At 39.2% G+C, this 21,476-nt stretch overlaps 1 protein-coding gene across 3 annotated transcripts in view; it reads right to left on the reverse strand.

Moving 5' to 3' along the window:
* Window positions 1-99: 99 nt before the first annotated feature.
* Window positions 100-21,476, reverse strand: part of slc12a2 (solute carrier family 12 member 2) — an 81,502-nt gene continuing 60,125 nt past the window's right edge. For 2 of the 3 annotated variants that reach the window (XM_051683525.1, XM_051683527.1), the window contains 7 exons: window positions 15,285-15,332; window positions 14,784-14,906; window positions 9,312-9,423; window positions 8,591-8,677; window positions 7,687-7,822; window positions 3,945-4,012; window positions 100-3,206 (listed from right to left, as the gene is read on the reverse strand). In XM_051683525.1, the coding sequence (XP_051539485.1) occupies window positions 3,071-3,206; window positions 3,945-4,012; window positions 7,687-7,822; window positions 8,591-8,677; window positions 9,312-9,423; window positions 14,784-14,906; window positions 15,285-15,332 (710 nt within the window). In that variant the 3' untranslated portion in view covers window positions 100-3,070. The remainder of the gene's footprint in view (window positions 3,207-3,944; window positions 4,013-7,686; window positions 7,823-8,590; window positions 8,678-9,311; window positions 9,424-14,783; window positions 14,907-15,284; window positions 15,333-21,476) is intronic. The other variant, XM_051683526.1, reaches the window with a different exon arrangement.

A 21,476-nucleotide genomic window follows, 5' to 3' on the forward strand; every position in this document is an offset into this window, starting at 1 on the left:
TTCTACATTTAATCCACGAAAGTCAAAGGCATTAATGAGCAATTTTGCAAAGATGCCATATGTAAAATTCTGCTAAACCAACAGAAACTGACCACAATGAATAGTTTTCATTTCTGTTTATTTTTATATATTGCAGTAAGGATGTACAAAGCATTAATACCCTTAACTGTTAAAATGTTAGAAAAAAAGCATATATGTGACAAATAACAGTACAGTATATCAAAATATTACTGTTCCAGAGTGATCAAATCAGAACCCCCTTTATGGTTTAGCAGGAAACTCAAACCACTGGTCGACATAGCATTTCTTCAAAAGGCATACAAAAGATAGAAATGTGACCGAACAGTGAAATAGAGACCAAAGATGTGAACTTGCAGACTAAAAAAAAAAAATAACTAAAATAAAAAGTTATACATGCAACTTAAAACTATTTCAAACATAAAAGAAAGAAATAAACTAAAATAAATATTTTTTCACCATATGTATTTGCAGTTTTTATTCCACTCCCTTCATTAATGTAGTTAGGATAAAATATATTTACAGGTTAGTATGGAAGTACAGTGTGGACTATAGTTGGATGTTGGGAACATTGATGTTGACCTTGTGTTAATGTTATTCAACTCATTTTCACAGTGGAGTGAAATGTACTTAGGCAACATTCTGCAGAATGAGAAATGTTGTGACAAAAAGAAAACCTGCTTCATCTTACACTGAAAACAACAGTGGAACTGTTGAGAGGCACCTTTCAAGCACCTCATGGTATGGAAACCTACATCTGCAGTGCAGCAAGATGCATTTATACATCAATGAGTAATGACCACTTACCAACACACATTATATGGGTGTGACTGACTGACTGACTCTCCTGTTTTTCTATATCTAAATATAATATACAAGTATCTTAATAATTCAAGATGTCAGGTAATAGTTGATTTGGTGATTTTGTCAATATTAGGTTGAACCGAGTGCTGTATAGCCACACAAACACATAACAGATTTTCAACAGGTAAGATCATCAGAAGCTTCACTAACCATCCACTTGAAAAGAAAAAGTACATGCGGCGCACACACATTTAAGTACTTTTAAATACTAGTTTATATTGAGAACTATAAATATGAATATAGTCATTCTAACACAGTCACATGGAATATTTCTCAGGTGCACAATTTTAAGGATGTGAATTGCAAGAATCTTATGTACACAAAATCTGCAATTGCACAACACAGCCTGCGAAAAATACAAAATGAAAATAGTGTTGGAAAGAAAAGCGTAACGGAACATTAGATCTGAACACTTCGTATTTAGCTGCAGTGAATGTGATGGAGATTATTACTGACCAACACTTAAAGTTTAAACTAAGGCATGGCCTGCATAATGAACATCTGGTCACATCCAGCATTACAATCATAAGAAGAATGAACCAAACAACATTCAGAAACAGGACAATCTGAAATCAGTTTTCTTGATGGCCTTCCACACATCAGAATAAAAACTGAGTGAGTCTCCAACAATAGAATTGAACCATCTGCGAGACGGCACTCGATCCTGAGTTTAGATTACACGATTTCACCTGCATAGAGGAACGAATCAGTCTCATTCGCCACGCAAAACATTCGTACAACTTGACGTGACACTATAAGACATCCTGTGAGCTCCGTTTAAGGCCTTTAACTGCAGAAAAGCACTGGCCAGTGACGACAGAATAAAAGCACAGGGAAGCCCCTAGTTGAACTCAATCATGGATGTAAAACAGGTTACAGTAACAGTCCAACCTTGACGTATGAGATGGGGGGTGCTTTAAAAACCTCTTTAGGGGATAACGGGTTGTTGGCATATTCACTGTTGTTGTATGTCAAGGTACAAACGTACAATTCTGGACTGCTTAAATAAAACTTCGACAAAAAATGGGGGAGTTTGCAGAGATCAAGACAAATGGGGTGATGGCCAAGATTCAATTCTAGTTTAGGCATTCATTCATCAATCAATCTCTCTGCATTTACCTACTAATCAATCAACTAGCCAGTATGGCTTAAAGACGGTAAGAAAATAATCATTACTTCAACTGTTAAGGCAAAGGTCTTCACTGTAGCAGAATCTGTTCGTTTGTGGAATCTAAATCCAGAGGTTTGATCATATTTGGTTCATCGTTAGTCATCGATTTGAACAAATATGACGCCTCACTTCCTGTCAGACCGAATTCATAAGCGTCTCTTATCAAAACCACATGCTGTTCAACTGCACGCAAGGAAAAAACTAATATAGTTTGAAGTTCTGACTTTGATTTAAATTTGACTACTTCAAAGATGATTGTAATCACCTCTAGTTTCAGTTGATCATTGAAACAAGAACATGGAGGGACGCTGCGCTAAAACAACTAATTCAATGCTTAAAAGGAAGACGTAAAACTCTGAGGAAAAAGGAACAAACCTGTCCGTCTACAAAAAAAAAAAAAAAAAATACTCTATGCAGCGCAGTGGAAACATCAGACCACCCGCGTTAAAATGTGATAAAATCAAAGGAGAGTACATTTAAAACCCAATAAAAAAACAAGCAATCTAAATCTACTTTATTATAAATCACCAGTCAGGGCAAAAGTTTAAGAATTTAATGTGATTGCACAGGAAGGCACATCAACAAGGCTATAAAAGTGTTGCAAAGATTTGTGTTTTTCTTCAAAGTGAGGAAAGAAGAAATGAGGTGATTATTGCTTCATCAAGAGCAAATTAAAAGAGGAAAAAATGCACAACTCAAAAAGTTGTGACAGTCATAAGAAATTATAACAATGATAATGACAATCAGTGTAACAACGTGTGCTCGAAACCTTTGAGCCGAAGACAACAGAAACCGGCCAATGTTGATCTTTCTCTCGTCTCGACCTCTGCGGCGTGGAAGGACCGTATGTTTGTTTCAGCTTGCATTCGGTTGGTCGTGTTGAAGCTACAAAAAGAGTCCGTGTCCGCATCACTAACATCATCATTATCATTGTCGTCAGTCATTGGTGCTGGACTCGTAAAGTGTGCTCGTTCATGTGCATGTTAATGTGTCTGTGCGGTTCGGGCCGTGAGCTCTTTAAGAGTAGAATGTGAGCACGCTTTGATGGTTTCCACGCACTAAGAGGATGGGCGGCAGGTCTTTGGATAGAGTGTCCAGCCAGGCCATATACAGAGCGCTGGATACGGCCCCTTTCCTGGCCAGCGGCATGCTCCTGTTACATGAGAAAAAAACAACAACAAAAAAAAACATTAGTCATGAGTAATGGGGTGATTCTCACAACACTGTAAAGAAAATATCCCGGTCCTATTTTACTCCAAAAGTAGTTATACTTTGTATATAGAAAATGACAACTATTTTTTACATTATGACCTTATTTTTTTTTATGACAGTTCCCCAATTCCCATTACCACAATGTGGAAAAAAAAAAGTTTCTATATATATATATATATATATATACACACATTTATTATTATTAAAATTGTGAAGGAGTTTTACATCCTATTAGTACTCCCTTGGTACTGTCATCCATTTTCACTGATTCTAATTTTAAGAAATCTTTTTTTTTTTTTTTTTTTACTGCAATTCATCATTTAAAACAATGGCAATAGTAAAAGTAAAACGTCCCAACGCTGTGCTTAAGTGTTCTGAAAATAATGCCGTAAAGCACAAAATCTTAATAGTCCTACAGGTGATGGCTTTATTTTCTTTTTGCAAAATATAATTTCATATTTTTTGACAATAGGACTTTTTGTTTACAGCTTGCGTGACAATCACAAAAGAACACAAAAATGACATGCTATTACACCAAACTAATCACACAGAGTTAAACTCCATGTTACATATTAAAAACATCAAATACAAAAGTTCAAAATCCTTAAAGCTAAATACCAATATACAAGGAGAAAAGGTTAAACATCTGTCAAAGTGTGTGGGGATGTTTCTGACTTACATGACAATGAGGTTTGCAGTGCTCGAGTGCTCCATCAACAGCTCATTCAGCCTGATCTGACGATTACTCTGAATAAACACAAACCAGTTTGAATGATAAGGAAGACTGAAGTCACATGATTTCCAAAGAAACATTTACACATCATTTCAGCTAATCGTATTGCTTGATTTCATTCATTAAGACTGGCTCCAATTAGCAGCACAAGTAATTTCAAGATGGTTTCTGGCCCACAGTCACCATCATACCAGAAGCTCATGGCCTACTATTAATATATGCATCGAACTATGGATCTAAAGATACCTCAGTATATATGGAAGTGGACTACTGCTGTGTGTAGGAGCTGTGCTGTTCTACTTCTGTTAGACCTCAGTGCTGCTTTTGATAATCAATAACTCTGTTCTTCTAGAGCATTTTAAGCAATGTGTTGGGATTTCGTTTGTAAATGTGGTTGTTAATCCCAAACACTGACTATGTGGGAGTGGTCAAAAGTTCTAAATAAATCAATAAAAATAAAAGATTAAAGGGGTCATGTCATGAGGACTCAAATTGTCCTTGATATTTTGACATATAAGAGGTCTTTCTTCTATAAAAACATACTGTAAATTTCAGAACTCAAAACTTAATCCACAATGCAATAACATCATTTATTGAAACCAGGCTGCCAAAATGCCCCGTTCTCTACTTCTGTGACTTCCCTACGTCACTAGGTGTTCTCATTAATTCATGACCGCCTCTACAGCAATAACATCAATGCAAAATTATTGCACCCTTGGCCCCACCCACTGGGGCTCAGTTTGTAAAAAGAGAGTGAGAGAGCAGGGCATAGGCCTACTGTGGCCTCACTATTCCTGAACACTATTCCTTATTTTTGTATACAAGCATGCATTACACAGACATCTGTGACTGTTGTCATGTGTCTGGCACCAATTTTAAAAGACACAGTGTCAAGTTTCGAATTCTGAAAGAAGACGCGGTTTCATCAGCTGCTGCCTCTTGTTGTTTTGTGCATAAAAATTGTTCTTTCGCCCATCTGTGCTATTTTTAATTGTTGGTGTATGTAAACACACACTAGATGGACGTCTTTGACCGTTTTGATGCGTTTCCAGCTATGTGAATTTCAGTACAGGATGATACTGAAAACTGGATGAGTGTCTTCATTGTGCTTTGGACTATGTATGTGCATCATGTGGATGTGTCTTCAGCATATTTCAGTGTAGATTGCATGTTTTGTCGACTGATATCAGCGTGGACTGCTTGTGAACCAGTCATAAAACGATTCAAGCTTTGCCAAGGAATTGTCATTGAAGGATGGGGCAGTTAAAAACACTATTGGACATGATCAAAAACGTAAGTAAACAGTTCCATTCATAAATATTTCAAATGTCATGACTGTTTGATAGTTTATGTTGCTGACACCTAGTCTACACCGGGTGTGTTTGTTGACGAGACGTGACATAACACAGCTTGAGGCTGTTTACACAGGGCGTGACGACACAAACATTCTAAACCGTTCATTTGTGTTGTTGGCAGTAGTAGCACCAACGCAAAATGGAATGGGACATCGGTTTACTTTTGGTGTGACGTGATTTCAATGGTAGACAGCATCAATGATTATAATGGGTTCTATCGCTTTCGACGCAAAGTGCCTCTCGTGTCCGTTGTAGACAGGGTGTGAGTGTTAACAGCTGTGCTCGAGATGAACAGTTTAATATATTCAGATGCAATGTGTTGGATCTCTATTATGTGTAATCCGTGAAATGTAGTTTTATAATATTGTGGAGCTGTTCCGATTGAGTTTCAAATATGGCTGTATTTGAGGGGCCAATTAGAACAGTGGACGTTTACATTGACTTTAAAGGAGGAGCTGAGGCCAAAACAAAGCATTTCAGACAGAGGGACAGATGCAGGGTGGAACATGATCATATATTACTAAATTATGACTGTTTTGGTGAAAATAAAACTTCACTAACATTATCAGTGGACCTCAGGGAAGATAATAAAACTATATTTAAAAAAAAGAGCATTTCATGACCTCTTTAAATATACTCTCATAACCCTTCAACCAACTGGGATTAAGGCCACATCCACTCCAATACACTTTTGTTTGAAAACGCATTAATTTTGCTACTTTTACACATCTCACCCACACTGCAATGGGATTTTCCTCCACCGAAAAAGGAGCATTTAGAAAACACTCTGCATACTTCAAGGAATAGTTCACCTAAAAATTACTCATCCTTATGCCGGCTCAAACACTTATGGCTTTCTTTCTTTTGCGGAACACAAATGAAAATATTTTGATGGAGTTATGAAGCTAATATATCCATACTAGGGCTAGGCGATATATTGACATATCGTGGCGACATTATAAAAGTGTCAACCGACAGAGATTTTGCTATATTGTGTATATCAAGATATGTAAATATCCATGTGCGCAGCTTGTGTGTATCTATCAGCAGGCAGGGCTTCACATGAGATTGAGGGTGCTTTCACACTTGGTTCAATTGCTTGGACTAAACCAAAGTTTGTTTTCTCCCCCTCCTCCCATACCCCAGACCACCTTTACAGTGGACTCGGGTGTGGTTCGCGGGTGCGCACCAGAGTTCGTAAAACAGTATTCACACCACCCAAACGAACCGAACTCTGACGTCATTCGAACTCGGGTGCGCACCAAAAGTGCTAGTGTGAAAGCGCCCTGAGAGAATTGGAGAGCCGTGGACAGGGCTTTTCAGACAATGAACATTTCAATGAAATTCAGCAAATTACACTACATTCATCTCGAGTTCAAATTCCATTTGAATTCTACTGAGTATTTTTTGTTTTTTACCTTAAAGCACTATGAAGGAATTCAAACAGCTAGACAGCCCAACAGTCTCACCACACTGACAAGGAGAACAGCTACAACACTGTTATACGTCAAAATACAGGGTTTTTACATTATCATCTTTACAAAAGTTCTGTTCAAATGCTATTCGATATTTGGAAACAAACCGGCCATGTTTGCCATATTCATATATTGCTTACAGAGATGACTTAAATCATTAAGTATTAAGTGAATGTGGCATAATGTGAAATGTATTATTACGGTAAGGTTGATTTAAAACCAAGTACCCAAAAACAGACATTCAAATATGCTTTTTTACTGTAATATATCAATCATTTTTATTGATTTTCCAGAAAAAATTCTCTATCTTTATATACATCATGATATTAAATGATTCATATCATGACAAAAGACTTTGGTTGTATTGCCCACTTTGGTTATATCGAGCTTGAAGGTGCTGAAGCCCATTGACTTGCATTGTATGAATTTAAACATCATATCTCCATCAAAACATCTTTGTTTGCGATCTGCACAAAAAAGAAAGTCATGAGTTTGAGACTGTATAAGGGTGAGTAAATGATGAGAATTATCATTTTTGGGTGAATTATGCCTTTAAACAGATTAGTGTGGACATGGTCAAAATCAGCTGTCAGAGCGGTCCACAACTCTTGGAACCACACTTTAGTAACAATGTACTGTCCACTGCCGTACCAGACACAGTAATAGCTCCTTGCAGCCAAAGTTGTTCCCGTTTATGTTGTGTAATATATGCTGTGCTTTTTGTGCATACTAAATGTCTCAGCATCTCTGCTATAATTGATCAGCCGGATCTTACTATACAACACTTTGCTCAATAGTTGTCATTGTTAAATGTGCTTTATATATAACTGTGATGTAAAGTGGGGTAATTTTGGAGACCTTTGCTTTGTACAGCTCCAGCTCATTGTCTGTAATCCTCCAGGGTTCTTCACTCTTCAGCTTCTCAGCAGCTTCCTGCTCCATGTCATCTTCTCTCAGTTTATACGGCTCGATCATTTCAGCAAACTCCGTCACGCTGTCAACCACAAACACATGTAAGAATGACAAGATTGAAAACTATCAAATCACTTAGAATTCTGCGAACAAAGAATTCAGAATTCTAAAGAATTGGTCAAATAAAAAATACAAACTGTCAAATTCACTCTTACTCATGTTTCTTAAAACCTATGTGGTCCAAAATGTGTGGGAGTACAATGACATATATGGGCTACTGCAAAAAGCAATATTTACAGTGAATAACAACATCATTTCAGTCTACTCCTCATAAAAAGCTATCGTATGACTTCAGAATGGTTAATTATGCCAAAAATTATATAAAACAGGCAATTCATTGAATTTTTATCCAATAATATTTCTTACAAAATACATTTTAATACTTTTACTGTTGATTTTTGTCATTTTGGAGCTTGACAAACCAATCTTCATTCACTTTCACTGTATGGAAAAGAGCAGCGTGAACATTCTGTTAAATATCCAATTTAATGTTCCACAGAGGAAAGTCATACGAGTTTGGAACAACATGTGGATAAGTAAATGATGACAGAATTTACCCACAAAAAGCCCACAAAAATATGAAATGTCTTTAATGATTTAGTTACAGTAGGTACTTAAGTAGACCACAATAATTAGAAAGAAAAAAACATGGAATCAACAAAAAAATACTTGTTTGTAGAGAGGAAAATTAAAAATCTAAAGATTTTCCTGAACTATAGTATTTGGATTGATCAGTGTTCCTAGTTAGTTAATGATGCACTATGAGATGACAGTGTGGTGTGGTTCATACCCTTCTGATCTGGGCTTTGTGTTGATGTCACCCAACACAGTAATGTCAGAGAAATCGATCCTGAACTTACTGAGCAATGTTGCCATTCTAAAAAGACACACAACAACTCATTACATAACGTATTTATCACATAATCTTAAATGCACATAATATCTGCCTCTGCCTCCTTGTGATGTAAATCATATCGTTTCCCATCATATCAGCTCAATTATCTTCAAGGGAGTGTGGACTAGTTTAGTTACATTTATATTTTTATTTAATTCTAGAAGTTCTACACACTGCAGTATGTCTTGCAATCACTACACATTATGTCAACTGGTAAATGCACTAAAATAAAATGAAAATCAAAGTACATGTGTGTCAGAGAACAGGATCTCTAATAGTTTCCATGTAGAGATTCCATTAAGCTCTCCTGCAGGAACACGACTCTAATTATAGTGAACAAAAGCTCCACAGCAGCTGTTGGAGACAATTGAAACATTTGTCTCACACAAAACCTGCATGTGCTTTCATAGAATCACAGAGAGTGTCTGATGCAGAAAGAGAAATGGAATACTAATATCCACAGCCTGTGTTACACTCATCTATGTGTTCTGTGATCTGTCTACAAAGATATCTTTTTTAAATATATGTCTGTGTCAGCCATGATTGTAATATGATATAAATTTAAAGGCAATGTTTTATCATAAATGATTAATTGTAAGCAAGTAAAGGTACGCACGCTCTGCGGTCATGGTCGATTCTGTTGATCTTTCCACCAATGAACACACGGATCTTACAGTCCTTCCATTTCTTCTTGTTGGTGATCAGATACGGGATCAGTAAAGTCAGACCTGACACAGAAGAATTAGACCAAATTATTTACAAGACAAAACTTGCAGCAGAGCAAAAAGTACAGATCAAATGTAGCATTTCCTCAAGGAAAAAGCGGTGCTTGCAAAGCAGCAGAAGAACACAGTTCAAGTTTTAGGTAAGGTTAGGTTTTAGTCTGCATCAAAGTTGCTTTGTAATTGTCATGACATTCATCATGTCTCTTGTTTTCTGTTGGCTGTATATGGGAATCAACTCATCTACCGTAACACCATATTTACAGTGTAAAGGCAAATATAGATGTTAAATAGATGGAAAACAAGCCTAATCAAAATAAAAAAAATGTATGCAAATACATGTAAGAAAGAAGACCAGTCAGAAGTATGCAAATATTAGAATGACACTGCTGTTGTCAATACTGTCATACTGGAGCTCACCAATGCCCTGGGAAAAGCAGATAAAGATCTATGAGCGGAACATGGACAAATAATAAAATGTAATCTGCGTAAAGCAAAAGCTTATATGCCACACCTCCCGCCACCACCCCTGGAAAATCATCCTCCTTTCTTATCGCGGCTGCTAATGGTTCCAGGGCAAGACAGAACAATAATGGGGAAAAGAGGGCAACCCTGCCGAGTGCCCCTATCCAGAGTAAAATAATATGAAATTAATCCATTTGTTTGTACCGCTGCTACAGGGTGTCTATAAAGTAACTTAATCCATCCAATAAAAGTATTCCCTAACCCGTACATTTCTAAAATCTTAAAAAGATAATCCCATTCTACCATATCAAATGCCTTTTTAGCAGCAAGTGAGATGGCAGCGACCGGAGTCTGATAATTCTTTTTTTTTATTTATTTTTTAATAATTGTATTTATTTATCACACATATACAGTGAAATTATTTTTTTCACATATCCCAGCTAAGCTGGGGTCAGAGTGCAGGGTCAGCCATGATATGGTGCCCCTGGAGCAGATAGGGTCAAGGGCCTTGCTCAAGGGCCCAACAGTGGCATCTTAGCAGTGCTAGGGCTTGAACCCCCAACCTTCTGATCAGTAAGCCAGAGCCATAACCGCTGAGCCACCATTGCCAATTCGCCACAGACCATAACATGTGAAAGATGTCATAACTTTACATAATCAGTTAGCCAAAATTTTTGACAATATTTTAACATCTAACTGGATCAGGGAAATTGGACGGTAACTCTTACTCTCGCTTGGATCTTTGTCCTTTTTAAGAATCAGACTGATCCGGGCTTGCATCGTGGTTGGCGAAGCTTTCCATTCTTTAATGATTCCATATAAACTTCTAGCAAAAGTTGAGCCAGTTCTGTGGCATAAGATCTAAAAAAACTCAGCAGCAAAGCCATCTGGCACCAGAGCCTTGCCTGTAGGCATGGCCTTAATTAACTCACCAAGCTCCTCCAAGGTTATCTCAGAATCAAGAGAAATTTTTTTGCTCAGCCGTCAGTTTAGGAGGTTCTAACGGTTCCACAAAGTTTCTAATATTTCACCACCAGCAGATTTTACTGAGGGAATGGTGGAAAAAGACTCTTTTATATATCTAGCCAGAAGTTTTCCTGCCTTGTCCCCTGACTCAAAGTATGTCTTGCCCTGAACAGCCAAAACTCCACCTTCCGCAACAAAATAGTTTTATTTCAATTGGGTCAATTCTCTGAGGCCATCAGACAACATTCAGCGCTTCAGCTCTGCCTCGGCACTTTTAATATTCCCTTCCAACTCCACGAGTTCTCGTGCTTTGGATTTTTTGGTGAAGGCACACTGTATGATACGGCCCCTAAGAACCACCTTAAGTGTCTCTTAAGCCACGCCCACAGAGGATACTGAGGACCAGTTGGTCTCCATATAAACACTGATTTCAGTCTTTAACATTTGTTGGAAATCAGGATTTTGCAAAAGGGATACATTAAAGCGCCAACTATATGATTCCCTTTTTTCCATATGTAGCAACACCTCTAAACTAAACAGGGTGTAATCTGAGACTAAAATGTTTCCAATTGAGTAATCAACAACAGATGAAATGAGGGACTTAGATATAATATGTATTTATACATATATATATTCTACAATAAATCTTATGGACTGATGAAAAAAAAAATGTATAGTCCCTACCAGATGGGTTCAAAAGTCTACAAATATCTGTAAGACCAAGATTTTTACACATCCTGTGAAGCGTCAATGTTGCTCTAGGGGGCTTACACACTTTTGCTTCACTATGATCAAGGAATGAGTCCATCAAAAGATTAAAGTCTCCTCCAAATATTATATCATAAGGGGTGCCAGCGGCTTGCAACATCCCTTCAAGATCTATAAAAAAGCCCTGATCATCAACGTTAGGTGCGTAAATATTAGCCAGAATAAGACTTTGCCCCTGAATTTCAGCTAAAACAATAATGACTCTCCCTAATTTATCTTTAATCTGTTTGAGACATTTGAATTGTAGATGTTTACTTAGTGTAATGACTCCCCTGCTCTTACTTGAGCCAGTACTAAAGAAAACATGTCCACCCCATATCTTCCCAAATTTTTCAGCTTCTTGCAGGGAAAGATGTGTTTCTTGAAGAAACACTATATCATATTTCTTACGCTTAAGAAGAGAAATAACCTTCCTTCTTTTTATGTGGTGCCCCAACCCATTCACATTCCACGTGGAGAGAGACAATCCACTCATATTAACATTTTGACATAATAGAAAAAAATTGATTGTGTGTCAAAAACAAAATTATAAAGACCACATTCCAACATTAGTGCAACAATCAACCCCCCCCCCCCCCCAAAACTCAAACAGTCCGTGTACGCCTACAAAAGCCCCCGTGACAACTTTGCCATTGGATTGCTCAAGTCTGGTGTTTCTATATACATTTTGTGAGACAGAATTACACAAAAGATAATCTCTAAAACAAACTCCAGCCAATAGGCATAATAAACACAAAGAACAAGCAGATTCATCCAAATAACTGTCCCGAGGGTGTGTTCCTCCACAAAACAAACTCCAGCCTCTAGGCGGAACCAACACACACACACACACACACAAAAAGGCGCTCAGTTTCCTCGGACAGTCGAAAGAATGTTTAGTGAGCTGGCCCATTTGGCTGCAACATGAGTGCAACAAATGACCTAATCACTCCAATGACTTGCAAGAAATACTCCACAAAACAAACTCCAGCCAATAGGAAGCATAAGCACAAAGAACGTGCAGATTCATCCACGGAACTGTCCAGAAGGAGTGTTATTTCACAAAACAAACTCTAGCTGCTAGGCGGAACCAGCTGGCAGAAGCACAGCCCCACCATGCATTTTTTGGAGCAGTGACTAGAGGCAGTGCTGGGCTAGGCACCTTCACCCATTATGACAAAACAGGGTAGGACGGAATGACAACTACTAGTCCATAAGGAGGTAAGAACAGCAGTGGAGGAGAGTCCAGCAAAGCAGTGGGGATTAGTAAGGCATCTGGACACACTGAGAGCATCAAGTTCTTGTTTCAGGCAGTCCATGATGTTCTCCTCAATCCCTCAAATCTGCACTGTTTGAGGCACTCTTGAGTATTGGCAAATCCCATTATGCAAAGGAACTAATGCTTGAAGGCCCAGGAGAAGGCAGGTACATTTGAAGTCAGACGTTTACACACACCTTAGCCAAATACATTTCAGCTCAGTTTTTCACAGTTCCTGACATTTAATCGTAGAAAACATTCCCTGTCTTAGGTCAGTTAGGATCACTACTTTATTTTAAGAATGTGAGATGTCAGAATAATAGTAGAGAGAATGAAATATTTCAGCTTTTAGTTCTTTCATCACAGTGAGTCAAACGTTTACATACATTTTGTTAGTATTTGGTAGCATTGCCTTTAAATTGTTTAACTTGGGTCAAACGTTTTGGGTAGCCTTCCACAAGCTTCTCATAATAAGTTGCTGGAATTTTGGCCCATTCCTCCAGACAGAACTGGTGTAACTGAGTCAGGTTTGTAGGTCTACATGCTTGCACACGCTTACTCAGTTCTGCCCACAAATTTTCTATCGGATTGAGGTCAGGGCTTTGTGATGGCCACTCCAATACCATGACTTCGTTGTCCTTAAGTTATTTTGCAAAAACTTTGGAGGTATTCTTGTGGTCATTGTCCATTTGGAAGACCCATTTGCGACCAAGCTTTAACATCCTGGCTGATGTCTTGAGATGTTGCTTCAATACATACACATAAATTTCTTTCCTCAAGTGCCATCTATTTTGTGAAGTGCACCAGTCCCTCCTGCAGCAAAGCACTCCCACAACATGATGCTGCCACCCCATGCTTCACGGTTAGGATGGTGTTCTTCGGCTTGCAAGCCTCACCATTTTCCTCCAAGCATAACAATGGTCATTATGGCCAAGCTGTTCAATTTTAGTTTCATTAGACCAGTGGTCATTTCTCCAAAAAGTAAGATCTTTTTCCCTATGTGCACTTGCAAACTATAGTCTGGCTTTTTATGGTGGTTTTGGAGCAGTGGCTTCTTTGCTGAGCAGCCTTTCAGATTATGTCGATATAGGACTCGTTTTACTATGGATATAGATACTTGTCTACCTGTTTCCTCCAGCATCTTCAAAAGGTCCTTTGCTGTTGTTCTGGGATTGATCTGCACTTTTCGCACCAAAATACGTTCATCTCTAGGTGACAGAATGCTTCTCCTTCCTGAGCGATATGATGGCTGTGTGGTCATCATAGGGGTGGCAACATCATGTTGTGGGGCATGATAGATGGCATCATGAGGAAGGAAAATTATGTGGATATATTGAAGCAACATCTCAATACATCAGAAAGGAAGTTAAAGCTAGGTCACAAATGGGTCTTCCAAATGGACAATGCCCCAAGCATACCTTCAAAGTTGTGGCAAAATGGCTTAAGGATATCAAAGTCAGGGTATTGGAGTGGCCATCACAAAGCCCTGACCTCAATCTAGAAACTTTGTGGGCAGAACTGAAAAAGCGTGTGCGAGCAAGGAGGCCTACAATCCCGACTCAGTTACACCAGTTCTGTCTGGAGGAATGGGACAAAATTCCAGCAACTTATTGTGAGAAGCTTGTGGAATGCTACCCAAAACGTTTGACCCAAGTTAAACTATTTAAAGGCAATGCTACCTAATACTAACAAAGTGTATGTAAACTTCTGACCCACTGGGGATTTGATGAAAGAAATAGAAGCAGAAATAAATCATTCTCTCTACTATTATTCTGACTTTTCACATTCTTAAAATAATGACCCTAACTGACCTAAGACAAGGAATGTTTTCTACGATTAAATGTCAGGAATTGTGAAAAACTGAGTTTAAATGTATTTGGCTAAGGTGTATGTAAACTTCTGACTTCAACTCTATGAAAAACCAACTCACCACCATCATCAAAGAGCCACCACACGTCTACTGTCCCCTTCCCCTGCTTCCTCTGGAACTGCTTACTGGCATCTAACAGCTGCTGATCAGCCACATTCAGAGGAACTGTCGGGCTGGTTTTTTCTGAAAAACACATAAACACCCTTTATCAATACAGATTACATATATATGTTGAAATATCATCAGCATAATTCATAAGCAGACAGAGGAAGGATAGGATTGAAGCGAGATCTTCAGTGAAAAGAGTAGCGTTCCTGCAAAAGACACACAGAGTATTAGAGCACAGACAGAAACTCCCAGAGACCTGATGACATCAGAGCTGAAATCACAGTAACACACATGTAGACATGAAGGTCAGAGGTCAAACCAGCAGAAAACAGCCACGAGGGAAAAGCAGATCATCCTAACGTCAAAGAGACGTAAAAGAGAAAATATGCATGCAGCCTGAGACAGAAGGAGCAAATACAGAGAATATGTGAGACAGAGAGAGAAATGTCCTGCCTTTCTTCAACAGTGGCTGAGTGTACGCTTTGCCATCCTCATCCTCATCTGGATCATGTTTAAACATAAGAGAAGGGGAGGAGGGAGAAAAAAAAAAGAAAAAAAAAAGTGTTAAAGTGCTGTTGCAATGACAAACATGTGCGTCAGTGAGACACAATGAGACGTCTGTTCTGCTGCAGTAGATTACATGAGCCGAGAGAGGCCTACTTTAAGCCGAACCACCATCATTAGGGATGTGCAAAATTACATATTTTTAAATATAGTCAGCGCGTCACCCGAGTTGACTAGTTATTGTCAACTAGTTGATAACTTTGGCAAGCTCAGGGGTCACAAAACAGGATACCTGTAGCCTCGAGGGCCACACTCTTAATTTTCATATCAATATACACCAATCAGCCACAACATTAAAACCACCTGCCTAATATTGTGTAGGTCACCCTCGTGCCACCAAAACAGCGCCAACCTGTATCTCAAAATAGTATTCTGAGATGCTATTCTTCTCACCTCAATTGTACAGAGCGGTTATCTACTTTGTCAGTTCGAACCAGTCTGGCCATTCTCTGTTGACCTCTCATCAACAAGGCATTTCTGTCTACAGAACTGCCGCTCACTGGATGTTTTTTGTTTTTAGCACCATCCGGAGTAAATTCTAGAGACTGCTGTGTGTGAAAATTTCAGGAGATCAGCAGTTACAGAAATACTCAAACCAACCTGTCTGGCACCAACAATCATCCATGCGATTATCTAATCAGCCAATCGTGTGGCAGCAGTGAAGTGCATAAAATCATGCAGATACAGGTCAAGAGCTTCAGTTAATTCACATCAACCATTAGAATGGGGAAATTGTGATCTCAATGATTTGGATCGTGGCATGATTGTTAGTGCCAGACGGTCTGGTTTGAGTATTTCTGTAACTGCTGATCTCCTGGGATTTTCACGCACAACAGTCTCTAGAATTTACTCAGAATGGTGCCAAAAACATCCAGTGAGCGACAGTTCTGTGGATGGAAATGCCTTGTTGATGAGAGAGGTCAACATAAAATGGCCAGACAGGTTCGAACTGACAAAGTCTACGGTAACTCAGATAACCGCTCTGTACAATTGTGGTGAAAAGAATAGCATCTCAGAATGCTATTCTGAGATGCGGGTTGGCGCTGTTTTGGCGGCACGAGGGGGACCTACACAATATTAGGCAGGTGGTTTTAATGTTGTGGCTGATCGGTGTGTGTGTGTGTGTGTGTGTGTGTGTGTGTGTATAATCTCAGCAAAAAAAAAGAAACGTCCCTTTTTCAGGACACTGTATTTTAAAGATCATTTTGTCAAAATCCAAATAACTTTCCAGATCTTTATTGTAAAGGGTTTAAACAATGTTTTCCATGCTTGTTCAATGAACCATAAACAATTAATGAACATGCACCTGTGGAACGGTCGTTAAGACACTAACAGCTTACAGACGGTAAGCAAATAAGGTCACAGTTATAAAAATTTAGGACACTAAAGAGACCTTTCTACTAACTCTGAAAAACACCAAAAGAAAGATGCCCAGGGTTCCTTGCTCATCTGCGTGAACGTGCCTTAGGCATGCTGCATGGAGGCATGAGGACTGCAGATGTGGCCAGGGCAATAAATTGCAATGTCCGTACTGTGAGACGCCTAAGAAAGCGCCACAGGGAGACAGGAAGGACAGCTGATCGTCCTCGCAGTGGCAGACCATGTGTAACAACACCTGCACAGGATCGGTACATCCGAATATCACACCTGCGTGACAGGTACAGGATGGCAACAACAACTGCCCAGTTAAACCAGGAATGCACAATCCCTCCATCAGTGCTCAGACTGTCTGCAATAGGCTGAGAGAGGCTGGACTGAGGGCTTGTAGGCCTGTTGTAAGGCAGGTCCTTACCAGACATCACAGACAACAACGTCGCCTATGGGCACAAACCCACCTTCGCTGGACAAGAAAGGACTGGCAAAAAGTGCTCTTCACTGACGAGTCGCAGTTTTGTCTCACCAGGGGTGATGGTCGGACTCGCGTACTATCGTTGAAGTAATGAGCGTTACACCGAGGCCTGTACTCTGGAGCGTGGGTCCATCATGGTCAGGGGTGGTGTGTCACAGCATCATTGGACTGAACTTGTTGTCATTGCAGGCAATCTCAACGCTGTGTGTTACAGGGAAGACATCCTCCTCCCTCATGTGGTACCCTTCCTGCAGGCTCATCCTGACATGACCCTCCAGCATGACAATGCCACCAGCCATACTGCTCGTTCTGTGCGTGATTTCCTGTAAGACAGGAATGTCAGAGTTCTGCCATGGCCAGCGAAGAGCTCGGATCTCAGTCCCATTGAGCACATCTGGGACCTGTTGGATCAGAGGGTGAGGGCTAGGGCCATTCCCCCCAGAAATGTCCGGGAACTTGTAAGTGCCTTGGTGGAAGAGTGGGGTAACATCTCACAGCAAGAACTGGCAAATCTGGTGCAGTCCATGAGGAGGAGATGCACTGCAGTACTTAATGCAGCTGGTGGCCACACCAGATACTGACTGTTACTTTTGATTTTGACCCCTCCTTTGTTCAGGGACACATTATTCCATTTATGTTAGTCTCACATGTCTGTGAAACTTGTTCAGTTTATGTCTTAGTTATTGAATCTTTTTATGTTCATACAAATAATTACATGTTAAGTTTGCTGAAAATAAAAGCAGTTGAAAGTGAGAGGACGTTTCTTTTTTTGCTGAGTTTATATATATACACTACCAGTCAAAAGTTTTGAAACACTCATTCATTATTATAAAAAATTTTTTTCACATTTAAAATAATAGTAAACTCATCAGAACTATGGAATAACATAAATGGAACTATGGGAATTATGTTGTGACTAAACAAAATCCAAAATAAATCAAAACTGTGTTATATTTTAGCATCTTCAAAGTAGTCACCCTTTGCCTAGAATTTGCAGACATGTACTCTTGACATTTTCTCAACCAACTTCTTGAGGTATCACCCTGGGATGATTTTTAAACAGTATTAAACTAACCATCTATGTTGGGCACTTATTGGCTGCTTTTCTTTATTATTTGGTCCAAGTCATCAATTTCAAAAACTTGAAATTAAATTTTAGTTTTATAATGAAATAAATTAATATGGTGGCACAATTATATTTTTGTCTACAAAACTAATTTCAAACATTTAAGCATACGCCTTCAGATCAAAAGATTTTTAAGATCATGAGAAACATTTCAGTCAAGTGTTTCAAAACTTTTGACCGGTAGTGTGTGTGTGTGTGTGTGTGTGTGTGTGTGTGTGTGTGTGTGTGTGTGTGTGTGTGTGTGTATATATTATATATATATATATATATTAATTAAAATGAAAATAAGAGAAATACCCTCTTTAGCATTTTGAAGTAAAGAAATGCTGATCACTAATAAGCACTTACGTGACGATGTCCTAGCGCCGTTTTTGCAGTTTAAGCTATAATTATTTTCCTATTATTATGGCTATCGTGACAAGCATATATCTGTGATAAGCTATTTAAAAGGGTCTGACACAGATTCACGCTGTGATGAGTTACTCTCAATTGAGATTGAGAACGTGCATGTTTCACAAACAGACCGCACGTGTGCGCACTTACCATTTCTTGTTTAGTAGCACTGATCTAATTGAACTATAAATACTGTATTTTCTGGAAATAAAAGTTAAAACTGCATTAATACGAGAATTAAAAAAACAAGTCGCATCAGATCCACAATTTGTACTAATAGCCAGAGGTTGCATGCAGCAGGCATCAGGACAAGTCACTCTGTGAAGATTAACTCAAGATATATGCTTTTATCAAATGTCCAATATTATGCCTGGGCACATTACATGCCCTACCAGGGACAGAACTATACTGGACCATTGCTACACAACATTAAAGGATGCATATCACTCTGTCCCTAGAGCAGTTTTGGGACTCTCTGATCACTGCCTGAAAGACATAACTAACTTCAAGACACCATCCCCCAACACTGTAGGGAATCAACAACTGACTTAAGATCTGTAAAGGAGGTGTGCCGGGTATTTCAGAAACAAAAGACAAGGAAAGCATAGGGCCCAGATGGTGTTTCACCCACTTGTCTAAAATCCTGTGCTGACCAGCTGGCCCCCATCTTCACACAGATCACTGGAGCAGTGTGAAGTTCCCTGATGCTTCAAATGCTCCACTATCATCCCTGTCCAAAAGAAACCCAATATCAAATGACTTAATGACTACAGACCCGTCGCTCTGATGTCTGTGGTCATGAAGTCATTTGAGAGACTGGTGTTGGCCCACCTGAAGGACATCACTGGACCCCTTGTAGATCCCCTTCAATTTGCTTATTGAGCAAACAGGTCTGTGGATGATGTCATCAACATGGGATTGCATCATATCCTGCAACATCTGGACAGACCAGGAACAAAAAGGATCCTTTTTGTGGACCTCAGTTTGGCTTTCAACCCCATCATCCCAGCTCTCTTATGGAATAAATTAACCCAGCTCTCTGTTCCCACGTCTATCTGCCAGTGGATCACCAGCTTTCTGATGGACAGGCAACAGCTAGTGAGACTGGGGAAATTTATTTCCAGCACATGTACGATCAGCACTGGTGCCCCCCAGTGATGTGTGCACTGCCAAGGACACCTCTGTCAAGCTCCTAAAGTTTTCAGATGACACTACTGTCATCGGCCTCCTCCAAGATGGTGATGAGTCTGCATACAGAAGGGAGGTTGAAAGGCTGTCTCACTGGTGCAGTCATAACAACCTGGAGCTCAGCACGCTCAAAACGGTGGAGATGATTGTGGACTTTACAACACCCCAACATTGACCCCGCTCACCATTCTACACAGCACTGTGGCATCAGTGGAGTCATTCAGGTTCCTGGGCACTACCATCTCACAGGACCTGAAGTGGGAGACCCACATTGACTACATTGTGAAAAAGGCCCAGCAGAAGTTGTACATCCTTCGCCAGTTGAGGACGTTCAAACTGCCACAGGCGCTGCTGATACAGTTCTACTCAGCAGTCATTGAGTCTGTCCTCTGCACTTCAATAACTGTCTGTTTGGTTCATCTATGAAATCGGATATCAGAAGACTACAAAAGGACAGTTCAGACTGCTGAGTGTATTATTGGTTCCCCCTTGCCCTTCCTTCAAGAACTGTACACTTCCAGAATGAGGAAAAGGACAGGTAAAATCACTCTGGACCCCACTCACCCAGCCCACTACCTTTTTGAACTGTTGCCTTCTGGTTGGCGCAACAGAGCACTAAGAACCAGAACCATCAGGCACAAGAAAAGCTTTTTCCCTCAGGCTATCCATCTCATGAACAGTTAAAAACTATACTATAATTACATGCAATACACAGCCTAGTTAATTATATTATTTAACATATCCTACCTTTTCTGCATTACATTCCCTTGCACTGTATATAACAGATTTGTATTTGTCTTATTGTGTATTTCTATATATACTTATATTTCTATTAGCTTTTTAATTTTTTATATATATATATATATATATATATATATATATATATATATATCTGTCTTGTTGTATTGTTTGTGCACTGGAAGCTTCAGTCACCAAGAAAAATTCCTTGTTTGTGGAAGCATACTTGGCAATAAAGCTCATTCTGATTCTGACTTTTTCAACCCTGCATTGGGAATGTTTACCTGGGGTGTAAAATTAAGACACCATTGCATGTATAATTGTACATATCATTCTTTGTTAAGCAGACTACTTTTGTCTTTTGTTGTGAGTTAAAGATCACATCAAATTTTATAATACATTTATGCAGAAATCCATGCTAATCCAATTTTTTCCCCCCCAGATTTGTAATTTGGCTCACAGGACATAAAAATAGTGCCAAGCAGTGCAGCTACCAAAATGTTCCAATTTCTTAATCTTTCTTCTTTTTCAGTCCTAAACATATCTGAGCATCAATGAACATTATGTGCAGAGACACTTCAAAATTTGTAGGATGGTCCCAAATATCACCCACTGCTCAGGTACACATCTGCCCGACTGTTATGTGGAGCTATAACATGACAGACCTACCGTGAGCTCTGAGGCTGTTAATCGATGATTTATGCTTCTGCTGAAGCCATCAGTCCATGTTATATCTAATTCATTTAAAAAAAAAATCATGTTTCAAGATGAAGTGTGTAACTTTTTT

Source organism: Myxocyprinus asiaticus, chromosome 42, assembly GCF_019703515.2.
Source record: "Myxocyprinus asiaticus isolate MX2 ecotype Aquarium Trade chromosome 42, UBuf_Myxa_2, whole genome shotgun sequence".
In the NCBI taxonomy this organism is placed as follows: domain Eukaryota; kingdom Metazoa; phylum Chordata; class Actinopteri; order Cypriniformes; family Catostomidae; genus Myxocyprinus; species Myxocyprinus asiaticus.